The 16,322-nt window shown below is 42.9% G+C and overlaps 1 protein-coding gene across 3 annotated transcripts; it reads right to left on the reverse strand.

Annotated features, from left to right (window-relative positions):
* Positions 1-14: 14 nt before the first annotated feature.
* scaf11 (SR-related CTD-associated factor 11) lies at positions 15-14,217 on the reverse strand. Of its 3 annotated transcripts, none has more exons than XM_084573786.1 (15): positions 13,602-14,217; positions 10,044-10,090; positions 9,719-9,864; positions 9,227-9,310; positions 8,946-9,025; positions 8,297-8,376; positions 8,180-8,217; positions 8,006-8,076; positions 6,867-6,992; positions 6,250-6,347; positions 3,362-5,593; positions 1,973-2,295; positions 1,692-1,865; positions 1,473-1,589; positions 15-990 (listed from the first exon to the last, which is right to left on the reverse strand). In XM_084573786.1, the coding sequence occupies exons 2-15, from the start codon at positions 10,060-10,062 to the stop codon at positions 895-897; spliced, it is 3,684 nt and encodes a 1,227-aa protein (XP_084429912.1). In that variant the 5' UTR covers positions 10,063-10,090; positions 13,602-14,217; the 3' UTR covers positions 15-894. The 3 variants fall into 3 exon arrangements, with proteins under 3 accessions (XP_084429912.1, XP_084429911.1, XP_084429910.1); XM_084573785.1 differs by having other exon boundaries at positions 17-990; positions 1,473-1,592; positions 8,297-8,373; positions 13,602-14,215; XM_084573784.1 differs by having other exon boundaries at positions 18-990; positions 1,473-1,592; positions 13,602-14,215.
* Positions 14,218-16,322: the final 2,105 nt, after the last annotated feature.

Consider the following 16,322-nt stretch of genomic DNA (forward strand, 5'->3'; position numbering starts at 1 on the left):
AAGGTGTTTACGCCCCCTTGTGGCTGAGAGCTGTAGAATGCACCCTCCTTAATGTGTTGAGATAGAAACAAAAGCTCACTCTGAAGTCCCTCATGCATCGCCTCTGACACAAAGCACACTGGGAAGCAGCTAATTTATTTGACTACTCTCTGGATGCACAGTTCGTGTTCACGCATCAACATTTATTACACATTCAGCCGAGGGGGGGCTCAGTTTCAACCTAACCACCCTCCTCCTCCCGAGAGCTGCACCTTACATTATACACCATCTGCTGATTGGTCATCCCACTGTGGGTCCAATCAGGGCCCTGATTACAATCACTCTCATCAGATCACAGCCCATCGCTGGGCCAGACACATTAATAAAGGCAATGCACTGGGTTGTTTTTATTTTTTTTGTCTTTTTTTTTTGTTTTTTTACTAGGCTCTCATCTGAAATGTTTAGAATAACATTGACAATATTCAATTAATAAGCTATGAGATCAGGATGCCTTAGAAGAGAAATTCATTGTACCAGCTGGCACCCAGGGAGAGGCTGCTCACTACATGAGCTCACCGAGTGTTGCAGCCTCAGCATCAACCGTCCTCACCTCCTCACGCTACGCCATGCGCTCCATACAGTAGTTCCCAAGTCACATGATCTATGCAAAATAAAGGGCTCTTGCGTTACAATTTCTGATTGGATCATTCTTTTCTAACAAAATATGAAAATCTATAGAAAAAAATCTTCATCATTCAATAAAAGGTAGAGATATAAAAAAAAAAAAAAAGAAAACACGCTGGCTCTCCGTCGTCTTTCAGCTAGGAGGCCAAATTCCAGCCAGAGGAAATTGCACTTGAGCAGCTGAATGGGTCTGTGAGGGCATCGCCGCCACCCCAGCAGAGGGGCGGCGTTTCATTTCTTGCGGGCGTGCTTGTATTTGTCCACGTAGGCCTTCACCAGGTTGGCCACCTTGCTGGAATTCACCTCCCCACTCTTGCTGTGACATATCTGAGGGGAAAAGAGTAAAAACAATGTCAACTTCTGAGCTAGGAAAAACAAAGTAAACTACAAAGTAAGGGCAAAGGAATTTTTCGATCTTAAACATGCCCTAGTTGACGGTTTGCTAAAACCATTAAAGACCAAGTGTCAAATTGTAGTACAGTGCATGTGGCTGTAGAAACAGAGCAATGCATTAAAAGAAAATGATTTAGTTTGAGTTTGCAGACCTGGTATTGATAATATGCTCTGCAATAATTAGCATACAAACAAACTTAGCACAAACATCAGTCATGTCAGTGGTTTTTCCTCTTGGATGCTATGATTAGCCCTGATCTTTACAGTATTTATGGATGAGCAACTAAAGTTACAACACATCAGGCTTGTAAAATGATTTATGTTTGTGGCAGTCATGTCTAGCTTGGGGCAACCAGTTCTGTCACGTGTGGATTAGCAAACAGCCAGTGTGAGTCAAGAATGATTGAAATGTTTACCTTCTCTACCGCTTTGCGGACAATCTCTTTGTACTCATCCTTTGTGATTTCCTTCTTTTGGTAAAACGGTTTGATGGCTGTCTTCACTTCATTAATAGCTTTCTCTTGGATCTGTTGCTTCTAGAGCAGAAGGGGAATAAAGAGCGAAAGACAAAAAACACTTCATTAAAAGATCGCTCTTGATTTAGCTGCAGCTGTTGCTAGATGGCTGAGTGTTACCTTTTCTTTTTTGGAGCTGTCAGCGTGAGCCTTGTTATGCTGGCCAGGCTGAGTTGTAGAGGATGGTAACACCTGGCTAGGTGCAGGATGACCCTGGGTCACTGCTGCCATGCCACCTTTGATTGGCGTGGGAAGCAGGGCGGGTTTCCCATAACCCATCATGGTATTCAACATCTGGGTGAAAGAAGAGGAAAAAAAATGCTAGAGGACAATTGTTCTGTGTTTTAGTTTGGTTTTGAACATCCTCAGCAGCAGGCCGACGATGTCACAGCAAACCATACCTGTGTTGTGTGGCCCTCGGGCTGAGCTGTCTGGCTGCCTTGCTGCATGGGTGGGGGTGGTGGGGGAGGGGGTGGGAGGCCCTGAGCGCCTACAGCGGGCACCTGAAGCAGTGGCACAGCAGGGTGGAGGTGCATGGGGACCTGAGGAGGCATGGCGTAGGGTGCAGCTGGCTGCAAGGTGATTGGCAGGGCCCCCCGTGGGCCCTGCATGGGGAAGGGATGGTGAAGAACATTCAGCTGAGCATGAGACGGGATCACGTTCATCACTGGCACCGGAGCGTTACCTGGGACTGCGAGGGGAGGAGGATCGCTTTTAGGGGGATCTGGAGGAAAAAAGGGTACAAAATAAGAAACTGACATTTTGTATCAGATGAAAAATAATTAATTATGTAATGATTTTAATGTATTCTACCTTTACACGGGTATAGTGATATTAAATAAATATTAAATGATGAAAATGTGCAGGTGACACTTCACATAAGAATTGAATACAATGAAAATTAAATGAGTAGCCTTTTACCAAAATTAGATTTTGTGGAAGTAAAAAAAAAACAAAAAAAGACTTTCAAAGCAATATATTAACTTAAAAGAAATCATAGGCTTATAAAAGCGCAGATGCTTGGGGGTCACTTCTGGTATGTCTGCCGTTCACAGCTGAACTATAATCATCTTCCTCATCAAGTGTTAAAAAGAAGGGTAATCCTAGACACCATGACTGTTGCTTATATTTTAGACAGAAATTTGGGTGTTGCATGACATGATTTTCTTCTTTAATTGTCTATCATTATCTAGAACCGGATGTCACACATATGACCCGCGGGATGAATTTGCAAATGACAAAAATGACAGAGAATACATTAACTGCATTTTTTCAATAAAATTAACTGCTATGCCTAATGTGTCCACAAGGGGGCACAGTATTGCACATATTTCAGGTTGTTCATAAAATGCTTTGTTAAAGGACAGGCTCATTAAAAATAAACATTTTCATAATGTACTTGTTGTTCTTTGCACTAAAACAAAGGGAAACATTTGGAGTTGTCGTCTTTTATAGGTTATTATGCTACTTATGTTACTGGTTCAGCCCACTTGAGATCAATTTGGGCTGTATGTGGCCCCTGAACTAAAATCAGTTTGACATCCCTGCTCTAGAGGCTTGAGGAGGGCTGCAGCCTATCCCAGATGTCATCAGGGGGGAGGCAGGTCACACCCTGGACAGGTCGCCAGAGAAAACCCAGAACCTTTTTGCTGTGAACCATCAGTTGCTAACAACTGCACGACAATTTTTTTATTTATTTATTTACTTATGTTTACGTCTCCATGACTAGAGGCTAGAGGGCTGAGTCTAGTTATCACTAGACAGAGGGAAGAAACCTCAAGAGGACTGACCTGCGGCTGGCTGCTGCTCCTCCTCTTGTCGGTTCCAGCTGCCTGGTCCTCTCTCTCTCTTGGAGTAATAGTCCTGAACGTCTGCAGGCAGTGTCCTTCTGACAGCCCAGCTAGATGCCGACGACCAGCCAGACCGGTCGAGCATAGAGTCTCCTGAATCCGACTCTTTCTTCCAGCCACCACCCCGGTTTTCATTGAAGCGGCTGTAAGCATCGTTCCCTGAATTGTTGCCTGTACCTGAGAAGCTGTTTCTGGACTGCCAGCGGTTATCGGATGTTTCTTCCTGCTGGTTGTAGAAGCTACGGTTGCCACTGCCCCGGCCCGCGCCCCGGCCCCTTTCAAACCCTCCACGGCCCCCTCGTCCCCTCGTCTCACCTCTGTTCCCACTACTGCCGCGTTGGTCTTCCCAACGCGAGCCGCTGCTCAAGTCCCGGCTCCTGCTCTCAGCTTCACTGCGAGTCTTTTCTGTAACCCAGTCAGGATTCTCTGACCAACCCTGCCGCTCAGGATTACTTTCTGTAGGCACACCATTTTCAAAGCGTCCAGCGCCCCCGTGATGCCTCTTTCCCTCCCCACCAGACCCACCACCGGCCCCAGACCTCCAGCCGTCTCTACGCTCCTTCCTCTGTGGAGACTTCTCTCTGGACGCAGACCGCTCAGGGCTGGCCCCTCGCCTGTAAGACCTTGTTCTGGATCGAGATCTAGACCGAGAACGGGATCTGGATCTAGAGCGACTCCTGGATCGCCGCCTCCGCCTTTCACGGCTACGGTCCCTTCTAGAATAGTCTCTCTCTCCGTCCCGGTCCCTGTCTCTTTCTCTACTGCGAGCTCGGGAAGAGCGACTTGAGGGCGGGCTGCCGTCACGTTCTCTAGACCGTGAGCGCGAACGCCTAGATGATTCTCGTTTGGACTCCCTCTTAGGCGACCAAGTGGAGGTTGGGGAGTGGAAGCGAGAGCGCCGTTGCTTGCCGTTCTTCCTCTCTTGGCTCCTTTCCCTCTCCCGTACGTCCTTAGTGCCCTCATCCTTGGGGGTTTGGCTTTCAGAAGCAGTAGCTGGAGGTTCTGCAGCAGCTGGGGAGGCGCTCCCACTCTGAAGTTCCAAAATGGGATTGTTCCCCTCATCACTCATGGGGGAACTGCAGTCCATGGGGACAACGTTTGTGTCATCCTTGAATGGGCTGTTGCCCCCTGCTCCTTCCCCAGACCTGTCAATCCCTGAATGCTCATCAGCATCTGACACTTTCGTATCATTATCTTCTGGAGCTTTTGATTCTGGGTCAGCTACATTATCCTCCGACTCTTCAACAGAAGGGGAATCAGGTTGTGCCAAGTTCTCACATGATTCCGCTTTTACTTCCTTTGAAGATTCTTCCTCGTTGGCCTCTTCTGACTCACAAATCTCCATGTTGTCATCCTTTTCGGCCTGCTGGTCACTCTGTGGAGACATGAGATCTTCCAGCAGAGTGTTCTGGGAGTCGGAGGGGGATGGTGAAGTCCTATTATCAAAATCTTTCTCTCCAGAAGAAGCAGGGCTGGCTGGCTCTTCCTCCTCTCCCTTGCTGTGGTCATCATCAGAGCATGAGCCAGGGCTGTTAGGAGCCGTGTCTGAGGGACAGGAGTTGTCATTGTCTCCATCAGCTTTCTCTTCTTGTTCATGTTCCACAGACTGTTCCTGAGTATCACCGCTGTCCTGCTCTTCATTGTTCAAAGATCCTCCAGCTCCGTGCTCATCAGAGGAGTTGAAACCATCCTTGTCTTCACTGAGGCTACCTTCAGCATCAGAGTGTTGTTGTTCTGGGCTGTTCACATCTGGCTCCTGTTCAGTTTTATCTTCTGCCTCCTCCTTCTCCGCGTTGTCACTTCCGTCACCCTCTTCCTCCTCTTCGCTTGCCACTGGGCTGGGGGAGGGTTTTCTTCTTCTTGCTGGGGCTTTCCGTTTCCCACTGGCCTTTCGGTTAGTTACCCGTTTCCCCTTCCTCTTGGCCGGTACCTGAGAAGACTTGCCTGGCGCGGTCGACTGGCTGGCAGATGAGTCAGAGTCTGACAAACCGGACTGTTGTGGTGAAGAAGGGTCAGATGCGGGAGTCTCTTCCTGGGTTTTACTGTTGCGTCCAGATCTTCTGGACGGTAGAGATTCTGCCTCCTTAGAGGGAGCTTTGGAAGTCGAACCTCGACCTCCTCTCTTCTCTCCTCCTTTGGGACAAGTGATGGCGCAGACAACACTCTGAGACACTACAGGAAAGAAACAAGGGTCTATGAATTACTTCACATCGGGAATCTGGATTGACTGCTGTTTAAAAGGACCATATGGAATAAAATAAGCCAAAGAGAATCCTTCTTTAGTCTGAGGTGAAAATGTTACGGAATGTGAATTGCGACTGCTTGTGTTTTATCTTTCATGGATAATCTTTTTTTAGGCATTTTGCCCTTAGTTCACAGAGCACAATAGAGATACTGCAGATAGGAAATGTCTTATACCATTTTAGAGTACAACATTAATAGAAATCGCACGCTTACTAGAAATAAAAACGGCCTTCCACTGTCCAGGTTTGAGTTTTATCAGGCGTTTTTACCATCCTTGGCAGCAGGAGCTGTCCTAGTTGTGGATGGACGTGAACACTGTAATGTGACAATGTATTCTACGCAAATATTTACTATGTTCATCATGATGACAACAACTCAGTGCTGCCGGAATTCATTTTATTGATTTTTTCTGGGGGGGGGGAACTCTGAGAATTTAAACGTCATTGGTATCGACTACCAAGTTTCAGGCAGCGTTCCAAGTGCGAGCGTTTTAGAATGTGAAAAATGATTTGAGAACACTAGTGGGTTAAATGTACCAACCCTAGAAGGGGCAGATAATGTAATAAAAAGCGTATATGACTCACCAAAATCACTCAAGCGAATTGGTGAGCTGAAGGAAAAGGGAGATGAGAGGGGTCCAAATGGAAACGGGGTGTGGTTCCAACTAGCTCCATGCAAACTCCTGTAAAAACACAGAAATCAATTAGCAACTGACACTCATTCTTACATTAATGTATTTTTATTACTTTCCAATTGCTGTTACAAAAGTCACAACCTAAGTGACCACATACTGTGCATAAAAAGCTGTTTGGATAGGTGCTGATCAGACCAAACATACAGAACAAACGTGAAACATATTAATCACAGTAATGCTCAAATTTTCCCTTAAAAAGGACAAAATCACAATTTGGGCTGAACCAAAGCATCCTAACTTCTGTGTTTTAAGTTCAGGATAGACTTGTGTGTGCTCCACTGTGATTTCATAGCAGTTTAGAAAACGTTTTGATCACGAGCCTCAGTCCAGTCTTACAGAGTGACGACCCTGACATGGTCCTTTTTTGTTTTCCCATAGCTCAGACCAGGGCTTTAATAGAAAGCCTCTGTGTCAGGCTGAGGCTGTGAAGGCAGGGAGGGTCTAACGAAAGGTGATATCAAGTTGGGGAAACAAAGTTACAGCAATGCTCGCCCAGAAGTTCATTACCTTGAAGTGCCATTAGCAGGGATGGGTGCAGCGCGAGAAAGCCAAGGACAGTGTTGGGCGCTGGGCTTGCACTGCTTGAATCCAGTGTCATATGGGATGTCCTCCGCCATCCAAACGGGATCTGGACTGCAGAGCGATGAAGACAAAAGTTGCATGAAGCACATTCTAAAATAGTGTAGCTGAACAATTTCAACCATAAAGCTCTTATATAATGCACCGCTGCAGATTTTCTCTGCTTACATAAATGTCTGTGCATCTTTGCGGTGGCAGTTTGAAAATTGTGACAAAAGAATACTCCCTAACCCAACACTCAAAACAAGACCTAGAATTAAATCTAAAAATAGTCAATTTCAACTATAATGCAATGAACTTATTCAGTGATATGGCAGGTCCTCTTTTATGTCACACTGCAGCTGATGATTAGTACAAGTTTTCCCAAGACAGATTTCCAACGTGCAGGTAGCGTCCCCAGATTTATACAAAGCTAAACTACCACTGCTCATGTAACCATATCACCCCATCTAGCCTTTCCCGCAGACGTATTTAGCCTCTTATCACAAGCTAAACCAACAGAGAGTGTCTGAGTACACTAGGGCCGTAAAGGTACACAAAATTGGCGGGTCAGTTTATAGTAGCGTCTTGGTTGGGTATGTTTTTGGAACAGCAGAGGTAACCCATATAAATACAAATTGTTGCAATGAGAAAAAAAGCATAAAAAAATACCCAGTCAGAAAAGTGCATTCAAAATTAAGAAATGTCGAGATGCAATCGAGACGCAGCTTTAGAACTGCAAAAGGGATGTGCAAGTTAACAAGCTGTCTGATGAGTTAAAAGTGTCAATAGATACTTTTCAAGTCCTCCAACCTGCTCTGTATCTGTACGGCCTCTTTGCCAAATGTGATTGGTTATTTATTTCACTTGGAAAAACTATCGTCTACCTGTTAAATAGACCTCTGACATTAACTGTTTGGATCACCTCGCCGTAAACTCCTGTAATCGTCTATGCTAGGATAACGTGCAGGAAATTAAGGAAACCCTCAACTAGTCAGAAGTTACAGTCAATCATCAACCCAAGACCCAGAGTATCACTGTCCAATCTCATTATGATCTTTAAATTCACTGTGAGCAGCGCGACTTACACGTCCTGTGTCGATGTCACTAATGAGAGACAGGAAGGCGGCGACCAAGTACAGCACTCTGTTCCTCTCACCTGGATAAAATACATCACAGTCCAGTGAGGTTTAACAATGGCATTAGGGCTAACTGCAAAAAGCATGTGGGACGGTGAAAAGAGAACAAATGAAACAGCGAACCTTTTTTCTGCTCAGTGAAGAGGGGTCCTCGTCGTTACCTGGAAAAGACGATTTCAGACTGTTAGAGCTCGCGGACACAATGCAAGTAGGTCAGGAGGAGAACAGGCTTTAACGTACATTTCCGCACAAGTCCTTTTGTTTTGGTGTCTGCTGTCCGCTCCGCGTTTTTCCGTCTCGGTCGTCTTGCTGGCTTGCTTCTAAAGAGATAACAACCTAAATTATTCCCAAGTGATGAGAATGTTTCAAACAGTGGCATAATTACAGTGGAAGTCAGATTTGGGGTTTGGGGTCATTGTACATTCATAAAATCCAAGGCCAAGCTTTAACTTCCTTGCTTAGATTTCTGTTTCAATATATATCCACATAATTATGCTTCCCCATGAAGCAATCTAATTTCTAAAGTGCACCAGTCCCTCCTGCAGCAAAGCACCCGCACAACATGATGCTGCCACCCCCGTGCTTCATGATTGAGATGGTGCTCTTGAGCTAGCAAGACTCTCTCGTTCTCATAATGTTGTCTCATAACAAATCAAAATATATTTTTGCATGTCTCAAACTATTTTGAGCTTGCACTGTGTTTCTCCTATTGCTCCTGAAAGCATCCCTCCCTCCTTTCCCTGGCATGTGAAGCTATTTGTGTTATCCTCCTCCCCAAAAAACCCAAACGGCAGGGTGTCGCGAAATCTTGTGGGAAATACTTGTGGCTAAAGAATCAGTTTTAATAATTTTTCCTTTCTGTTATCATGTAAAACTGTCTGACACTCACTTGAGACAAAGTTTTGGTTCAGGTTTTCTACAACAGCAACTCTCAGCTTCAGCTTGAAACGGTCGCTTCTTCACAGGAACCTTCAGACAACAAGGAGAGAAGTGCGTTTAGTGCAAGTGCCGAGATTTGCAGTGTTCGAAACCACACTGGTAAACAGCTGAACTGATATTTGTAGGACCACAGACGGGGTGAATTTTAATGAGAAACCTTTTCGCCCTTAGCAGAGGGCAGGGGATGTCTAATTAACAACAGGTAAAAACACTGGTAGGAACCAGACTGACCTGTACACAGCTGAGGTTCCCATCCCATCTGTAAACATTAGTGAAAGGTCTCCTGTCCACGGGGCAGGAAGGAGTCATCTGCAACTTAAAGCCAAAGAACAAAACATCATTAATTCATTAATTAAATCCTAAACATAGACGTTAACTTAAGTCATTAAGTTATTCCAAAAATATCTATTTAAATTAAATTCTTAAGTAGTGACAGAACAACGTGCCGTCATAATCAGTTAAATACAGAAATATGCGTGTCGATGGGGAAAAAATGATTATATTCTTTCCCAATAACAGCAGGTCCTATTGCTAGGCATCCCGAAAATTAGATTATATCCTAAAAAGCCAGAGTCCGATTGTCGAAGGTGTGGGAATTCTATTAACGTGGAACATAATCTCAACAGAAACCATCCTGGGGCTTTTGGCGCCAATAACGCACCAAGCTATCTTATTACGTATTTCATGACACTCTAATTTTAACATAGCCGCACTGATCGTCACCTCTGCCCATGTGAGGAGGCATCTCAGGCAGAAGACATGGCAGCAGCTGTCAGGCATGGCGAGCTCGCCTCCGGCCAGGACGCCGAGGCAGATAGGACACCTCTCTGCCTCCTCAGCATCTGCTCCGTCGGGCGGGCCCTGGCTGCCTGAACACACAGGATATGACACGCACACAAGCTTTAGGGTTATTAAATACACACACACACATCACCGTTTTTAATCAGGGTGAACAGAAACAAAACGAACACTAAGAGATATGCAGTGTTACAAAAATGGGTTATGGTCTTGCAATTTGTAGCAGTGTGTAAAAAAAAAAAAACCTCACCACTTCCAGCTCCAGTCATGTCTGGCCCGAGGCTGTCCTGATCACCACTACAACAGAGAGAAAGGTAGACATTGTTATTGATAGAAAAGACGGGAGTATTAAGTGCAGTAGCTTATCTACAACAGGTAAACCACACAAAAACCATGTTAGATGGCTGGGTTGTGTTTCTCAAGAGAGATAGTGGTAGGGGATGATTTCACCTTCTTGACTACAAACTATAAGAGCTCCTTGTTCAGTGCAAGGTCTCTGAACTGGAAGCTGTGGAAGGAAATAGAGGGTATCAAGCTTAGCCTGGTCCCACATGTCCCTTGGATGAAGCCGCAGAAAATGGTTGGATACATTGCACTGATAAAAACATTCAACACTAGCTTTAATGATTTTTACAAAATCCACTCCGAAGAAATGAGCCACAACACACAAGCTCATTTTTCCACCGAGAATTCATTGAAAATGGAAGATGGCGCAATCACAGAGCTGACCTGCCAACTGCTTTTTAGACAATATACATCGATGGATTACGTCCGTCAGCAACCAATCCATTATGTCGATTTTGTAAGTCTAAGCGCGTCAATGCGAAACACCCGAGAAGTCTTCCCTTTTCAGCTAAGCTTTGTCCTTAACACGGCAGATTCATTTTTGAGAGGCAAGGTCTACCTACAGTGACTCATCAAACCACCATTCATTCACTTACGCCGATCAATCGCAACATTAAAATTGCTCGGCTAATATACAGGCCACCACGTGCTGCCAAGGTGTCCAGTTGTCAGGAACCAAGACGGCAGCAGCAGATCCTTAAGTTAAGACATGGAGCCTCAGTGAATCAGACTTGTTTTTTTTTTTTTTTTCCCCAGCACATCCAACAGAGGTTTTATCTGATTCAGATTTGGAGCATTTGTAGGCATTTGTATAAAACACCTTTTATTTTTTATAATGCTCCTCAATCCCTTTCTGAACAATTTTTTGTAATGTCAAGGGCTCATTTTCCTGTTGAAAGAGCTCCTGCCATCAGGCAAAAGCCGGCATAAAAGACACAAGATTTCCCAGCAGAATGTTGCTTGCTGACGCACATGCAACCAACCACCCACATGATGTCTCTGAAATTATCTAACCCAGTTATCAAGCCATCACAATTTGGACTTTGTCAATGTTTCTCAGACCCTCTACCAACTCCTAAACTTCAAGAACTGACTGGAAAGAAACAAGACACACATAAGGCACAAACAATGGGCAACGTAATTGAGGACACCTTAAAAGTGGACATGTGGACCTGCAGTTAGTGGACAACCCACTCTACAACCTCAGAAATTAACCTCCAACTAATTTCTCTGTCACCTTCCACACAAACACAGCGCTCACTCAGTCAAAGACAATTTAAAAATTCCTAACCACTGTCTACATCTTGAAGAGCAATTATCTTATTCTTAGATATATACTTCCTTGCATTGTTGTCTTTTGCGCAGAACTAAATGCAACCCTAACAATCAACGCGCTATTGCGTCACTTCCGACTGGCAGTATAAATAAAAACCAAAGCCCTTGATGGTATGTAGTTTTAGCAAAAGGTCCTTTGGGGTTGAAGGAGTGCAACCAACATCAATGATAAGTTTCTAACTGTGAACTCTTAACAAGCTGGAAGCTCCCCCTCCTCTTTAGCCCAGAAGAAGCTGCGACACTATTTTTTAAAAAAGAAGTTTTAATTTTAAATCTTCGCACCATGGGGTTGTTTTACAACTAGTTTCAGTCCACCATCAAGAGCTTGGGCCTAGAGCTTGGGCCATGTTTTTTCTTTGCATGGTAGAAGTTTGCAAAGATACTTCAGCTTTTTTGAAATGGGTTTGTATTGTCTACTTGTCCGTAGTCAGTATATTACAGACAGTAGATGTTAGTAAGCACACCGCCAGTTTAAAGGAAGCAGGCAGTGTACAGAGACGAAAGCAACCAACTGCAGCGCACAGAGGCAAAACTAATTTTAGAAACCAAAAACTAGGCCCACCTAAAAAATTAATATCAGTGTAAAAGTGTACGCTACTTACAATATTATGACGGCTTTACCTTGCTATCTGACTGGGACAGTCAAACAAACATGATGATTTCAACTTGCATAACACAGTAGCTGCTGTTCTACCAGTGGTTTGTGTTACCATGTGACGTTTGTATATTAACACATTAGTTCTGGTTCTGAATTAAAGAGCTAAACCGGAACAATCCAGTGATTAGCAAGATAAAATTATGGGATATGGTGAAAAATCGTAAAAAACCCACGCGGTTATTGACTTGTACCAATTAACCTAATGAGCTGCGTTTTATTTAGCAGTGCACAACTGTTATAGTCTTTTGTTACACCAAAGTTATTATGGTCATATATTTTAAACGTTTAATAAGTTGTCCTGCTACAATTTACAATTAAACATAAGATTGAATTGTTCTGCAAATCAGTGCATTCTTTGTTTATCTTTACATTTTCCACTTTTTTAAAACTTATTTGGAAATAGAGTATAGAGATATAATACACGTATAATTACCATCAGTAATTGAAACCATTGTTGTCACTCTTAATGGGAGAACTGTATATGAACCTCTTGTTATAACCTCTAGAAGTGAAAGCGAAATACTTTCCCATTTGACACTCTGACTCACTATGTTCGGCAACAGAAACCAACAGCTAATACACAGCTATGGACGAGACATGCTATAATGTGAAAGTCTGGGTAATCGTTGCAGTTTTCAGACTTTCACATCCAGAATCCAGCCCCGAGTGTTGTTTACAGTCTGAATCACGGTGAACAAACCTAACTCCAGCAGGCCATCAACATTTCTCTGGCTGGAAGACAGCGAGCCTCTGACATCTGATCCAGAATCAGTCCTGGATTTAATCACTTTAAACATCAAGATCGCACAATCTGGAAAAAAGTAAGACCTCTGTAACGGACAGAGACCAGAGCCTGAGCCTCAGTCCGAGTCTCTGCTCAAAACACATTCATCAACACTTCAAACCGACCCAGTCAACACAGGCCATTAGTCATTAGCCCTGCGCTCTATCACTCGTCGCACTAAGCTATTTAATACCACGGGCTAACTGGTAAGTCTGAAAGCCTCAATCAAGAGTTAGCCTAACGTTGGATTAAATCAATTTGCTAACTTGCAACCGGGTGATTGGTGTAGAGAACTGGCGAAAGCAGATACTCGAGAACTTGCTGCAGTTTGGTGCCAGCAGGGCCTGGCTGCTTGAGACACAAAATTAGCACCAACTTGATCAACCAGTGCCAACACGACGATGACAACATGGTTGTTATTGGTTAGCCGGACGGCTATTGCTAGCTAAAAACACAGCTACCTAGGGGCTAGCTGGCTGTTGTTAGCACAGAAGCACACACGGCTAAATAGTGTTTAATATTAGCCACGATGATTGCACTGAAGGTCACAAGTTAGCTAGCATGGTAGCAGCAAGCGGATTTAGCCGGGAGCTAACTAGCCGCTTTGAACAACAGCACCTGCTTACGTCGCTTTTAGCTGCCTCGCAGCTAGCTCTGGTTAGCTAGCATCAAGTGTCGTTACTCACCTCTGAGTGCAGCTGCGGCTGGTTTGCACCGAGTAAACTGTGTTTAAGCGTCCAAAGTCCCGCTACGAAATGCTGACAAATCGCACTACCGGGAAATTGTTTTTGGCTAAAGACGGAGCGTAGCTTACAGAAAGTCTCAGCCACATGTCTCGCGGTCTGGCTGCGAGTTTTGGTGCCGCTGGCGACCCCTACCGGAACCGCCGAGCATTACAGGACGAGTGAATTTATCCATCTGGTGGCATTTACACAACAAAGAAATAACAGCAACAGGTGGCACAGACATGACATGCTTTACTCTCCAAATAAAAGCTCGTTAAAACCACGTTACTATCATTTTAGTAAGTAAATATACATGTAAAAATAAACTGTCAACATTTCACTCTTTCTAGATAAAATCAAGCACGCCTAACAACTGAAGATTTAAATAAGAGAGAGCGTGTTTGATCCATATCTATGTCTGATGATCCAGTCGGATGAAAACCACACAGCAGTACACACGTCTATACGCACAAATCATTCAAGCCAATGTACGCAAGTCTGTAGAAGCCTTGATAAATTATTATTATTTACCTAAAAACAACATATTTAGTTGAAACTTTAGTTGTGTCCACATAAAATTAGCAAGCACAGTATCATAATGTACGGACAGTAAATACTGAGGTTTTACGTCTTCAAATATCACGCTTTACTGCCCTCTAGTGGCCACAACGATGGACTGCAGCACCATAAATAAATCTGTAATTAACTGTACTAAACTGATGAGATTAGCATTTGTTTTATTAACAATAAACATGATGAGTCGAACACGGCAGCATTTAAAAACATCGTTTTTTATTTATCAGAACTGGAGAAGCTACTTGGATTAGTGGCAAAACCCCAGCTGTCGTTTTTAGATATAGTTTTTTATTGTTTCAATTGGACTATTAGGAAACCAACGTTGTTATTTTTTGGTATTTCACATGTTTATTGAAAATACTATATTATTAAAAAAACACACTGCTATTTCCAGTAAAAGGTTGAAATAACAGTACATAATTTAGTTGATGTTCGTGGCTAGTTTTTGTGTTTTTTTTATTTTATTGTGTTTTGTTTGTTTGCTTTTTGCTTGAAATGTGTGCTTTCATTTCATATATGTGTAACAAACTACATCAGAGACAGATATAATATATTTACTCCAGAAAACAGCTTAAATGTCCTGAAGTCAGTGTGACATTACACATATAGTTTTGTTCTGAGCAGTTTCGTAATGTAAATTAAACAATATCAAAATGGCATTACAAGTGACTCTTACACCAAATGTCATTGTCTTTTTCATGAAAGATGTTTTGACATTTCACAGCAAGCAGAGATTTAAATCATAAGATTCATAATGGCTGATTGCCTATAGCTGCTTCAGGATTTATAATACCTGCACTTTCCCTGCAGTGGCAAGTTCGAACCTGAAAACAACTCATTCAAATAAGTTATAAATGTTTGCTTTCAAAACTAAGTTTGGTTTTATTTGTGGTTGGTAAAAGAATAGGGAGTGTAAACTACTTATTGAATGTACTGTAACTCATCCTAGACCTCAGCACCAAATACACATTCCTACCCATTTCTAAAAACTGATATCAGGTCTCAGATAGATGCATGAAACACCAGCACAACGTAGCGCTGCACCTCGTTTTGATGAACAGAGAGAGTTTTTTGAAATGTAAGATTGCGCAAAAAGGATTTTTGGGAGCAGAGGGAAGTGGAGCGTTCAGAAAAGTCATTAACAATGCAATTAAGTTGAAAGGAACGAGCCAAAGGAAGTGTCCAGTGGTTAAACAGAACAAAAGGATGGGACTGCCAGCAAATAGAGCTTTTTAGGTTCGATCAGACGAGAGGACTGTTTGAAGTCCCAGCTCCCAACCATGAAAACAGTGCTGAATATTAAAAACACTGGCATCTGTTCAGACGTCTCTTAAATAGCACCGAACAAAGGGAGCCCACGAAAGGCTCATCATCTGCTGACGCTCTCTGAGCCAACCTTGTTCTGTCAAATTCATTTAAGGTGCTTCTGTCATGTTGAAAACCATGTCCATTAGAACGGAATGTTATGTAAATCCTTGTTACATTTGTATTTTATCGGATATTTGATACATGTAGTATCAAATATCAACTATAAAAGCAATTTTGTTCACATTTTTATGTCTAGCAGACTGGTAGTAGCATAATGTTTACATTCCTCCTCACTGACTTTGACATTGTTTCTTATCTATTTTATTGAATTATTTATTTTAAAAAGACACATTTTTGTTAAAAGCCATTTTTGTTTTTTATTGACTGTTTACAACTGTCAGCTTGTCAACTTTACTTACTTACGTACACCACAATACACACCGGTACTTATAGGTATCCATTATTCTACTCTTAGTAATTGATTGATGATTATTTAAAGCTATCTACAAATGTATCAACGTATTTAAACATCTTTTCAGTTAATTTTAGCATACCTTTTATTAGCTTTCCTAGCTAACAGTTCAGCTGTTTAGCCAAAGACTTTGAGCTATTTCCACAATTAATTTAATTAGCCGACATACACTTCTTGTAGCTAACCATCTCAACTGTTTATCTTTAGTTACTTTAGGCTAAACTCTTCAACAACCTACCAATAATTAGTTATTTTAACCAATTACCATTTGGCCATCTTAAGTTGTAAGTTTAAAACCATTTATCCACCACTCTTTCAACCATTTA

Source organism: Chelon labrosus (genome assembly GCF_963514085.1).
Source record: "Chelon labrosus genome assembly, chromosome: 23".
NCBI classification, from domain to species: domain Eukaryota; kingdom Metazoa; phylum Chordata; class Actinopteri; order Mugiliformes; family Mugilidae; genus Chelon; species Chelon labrosus.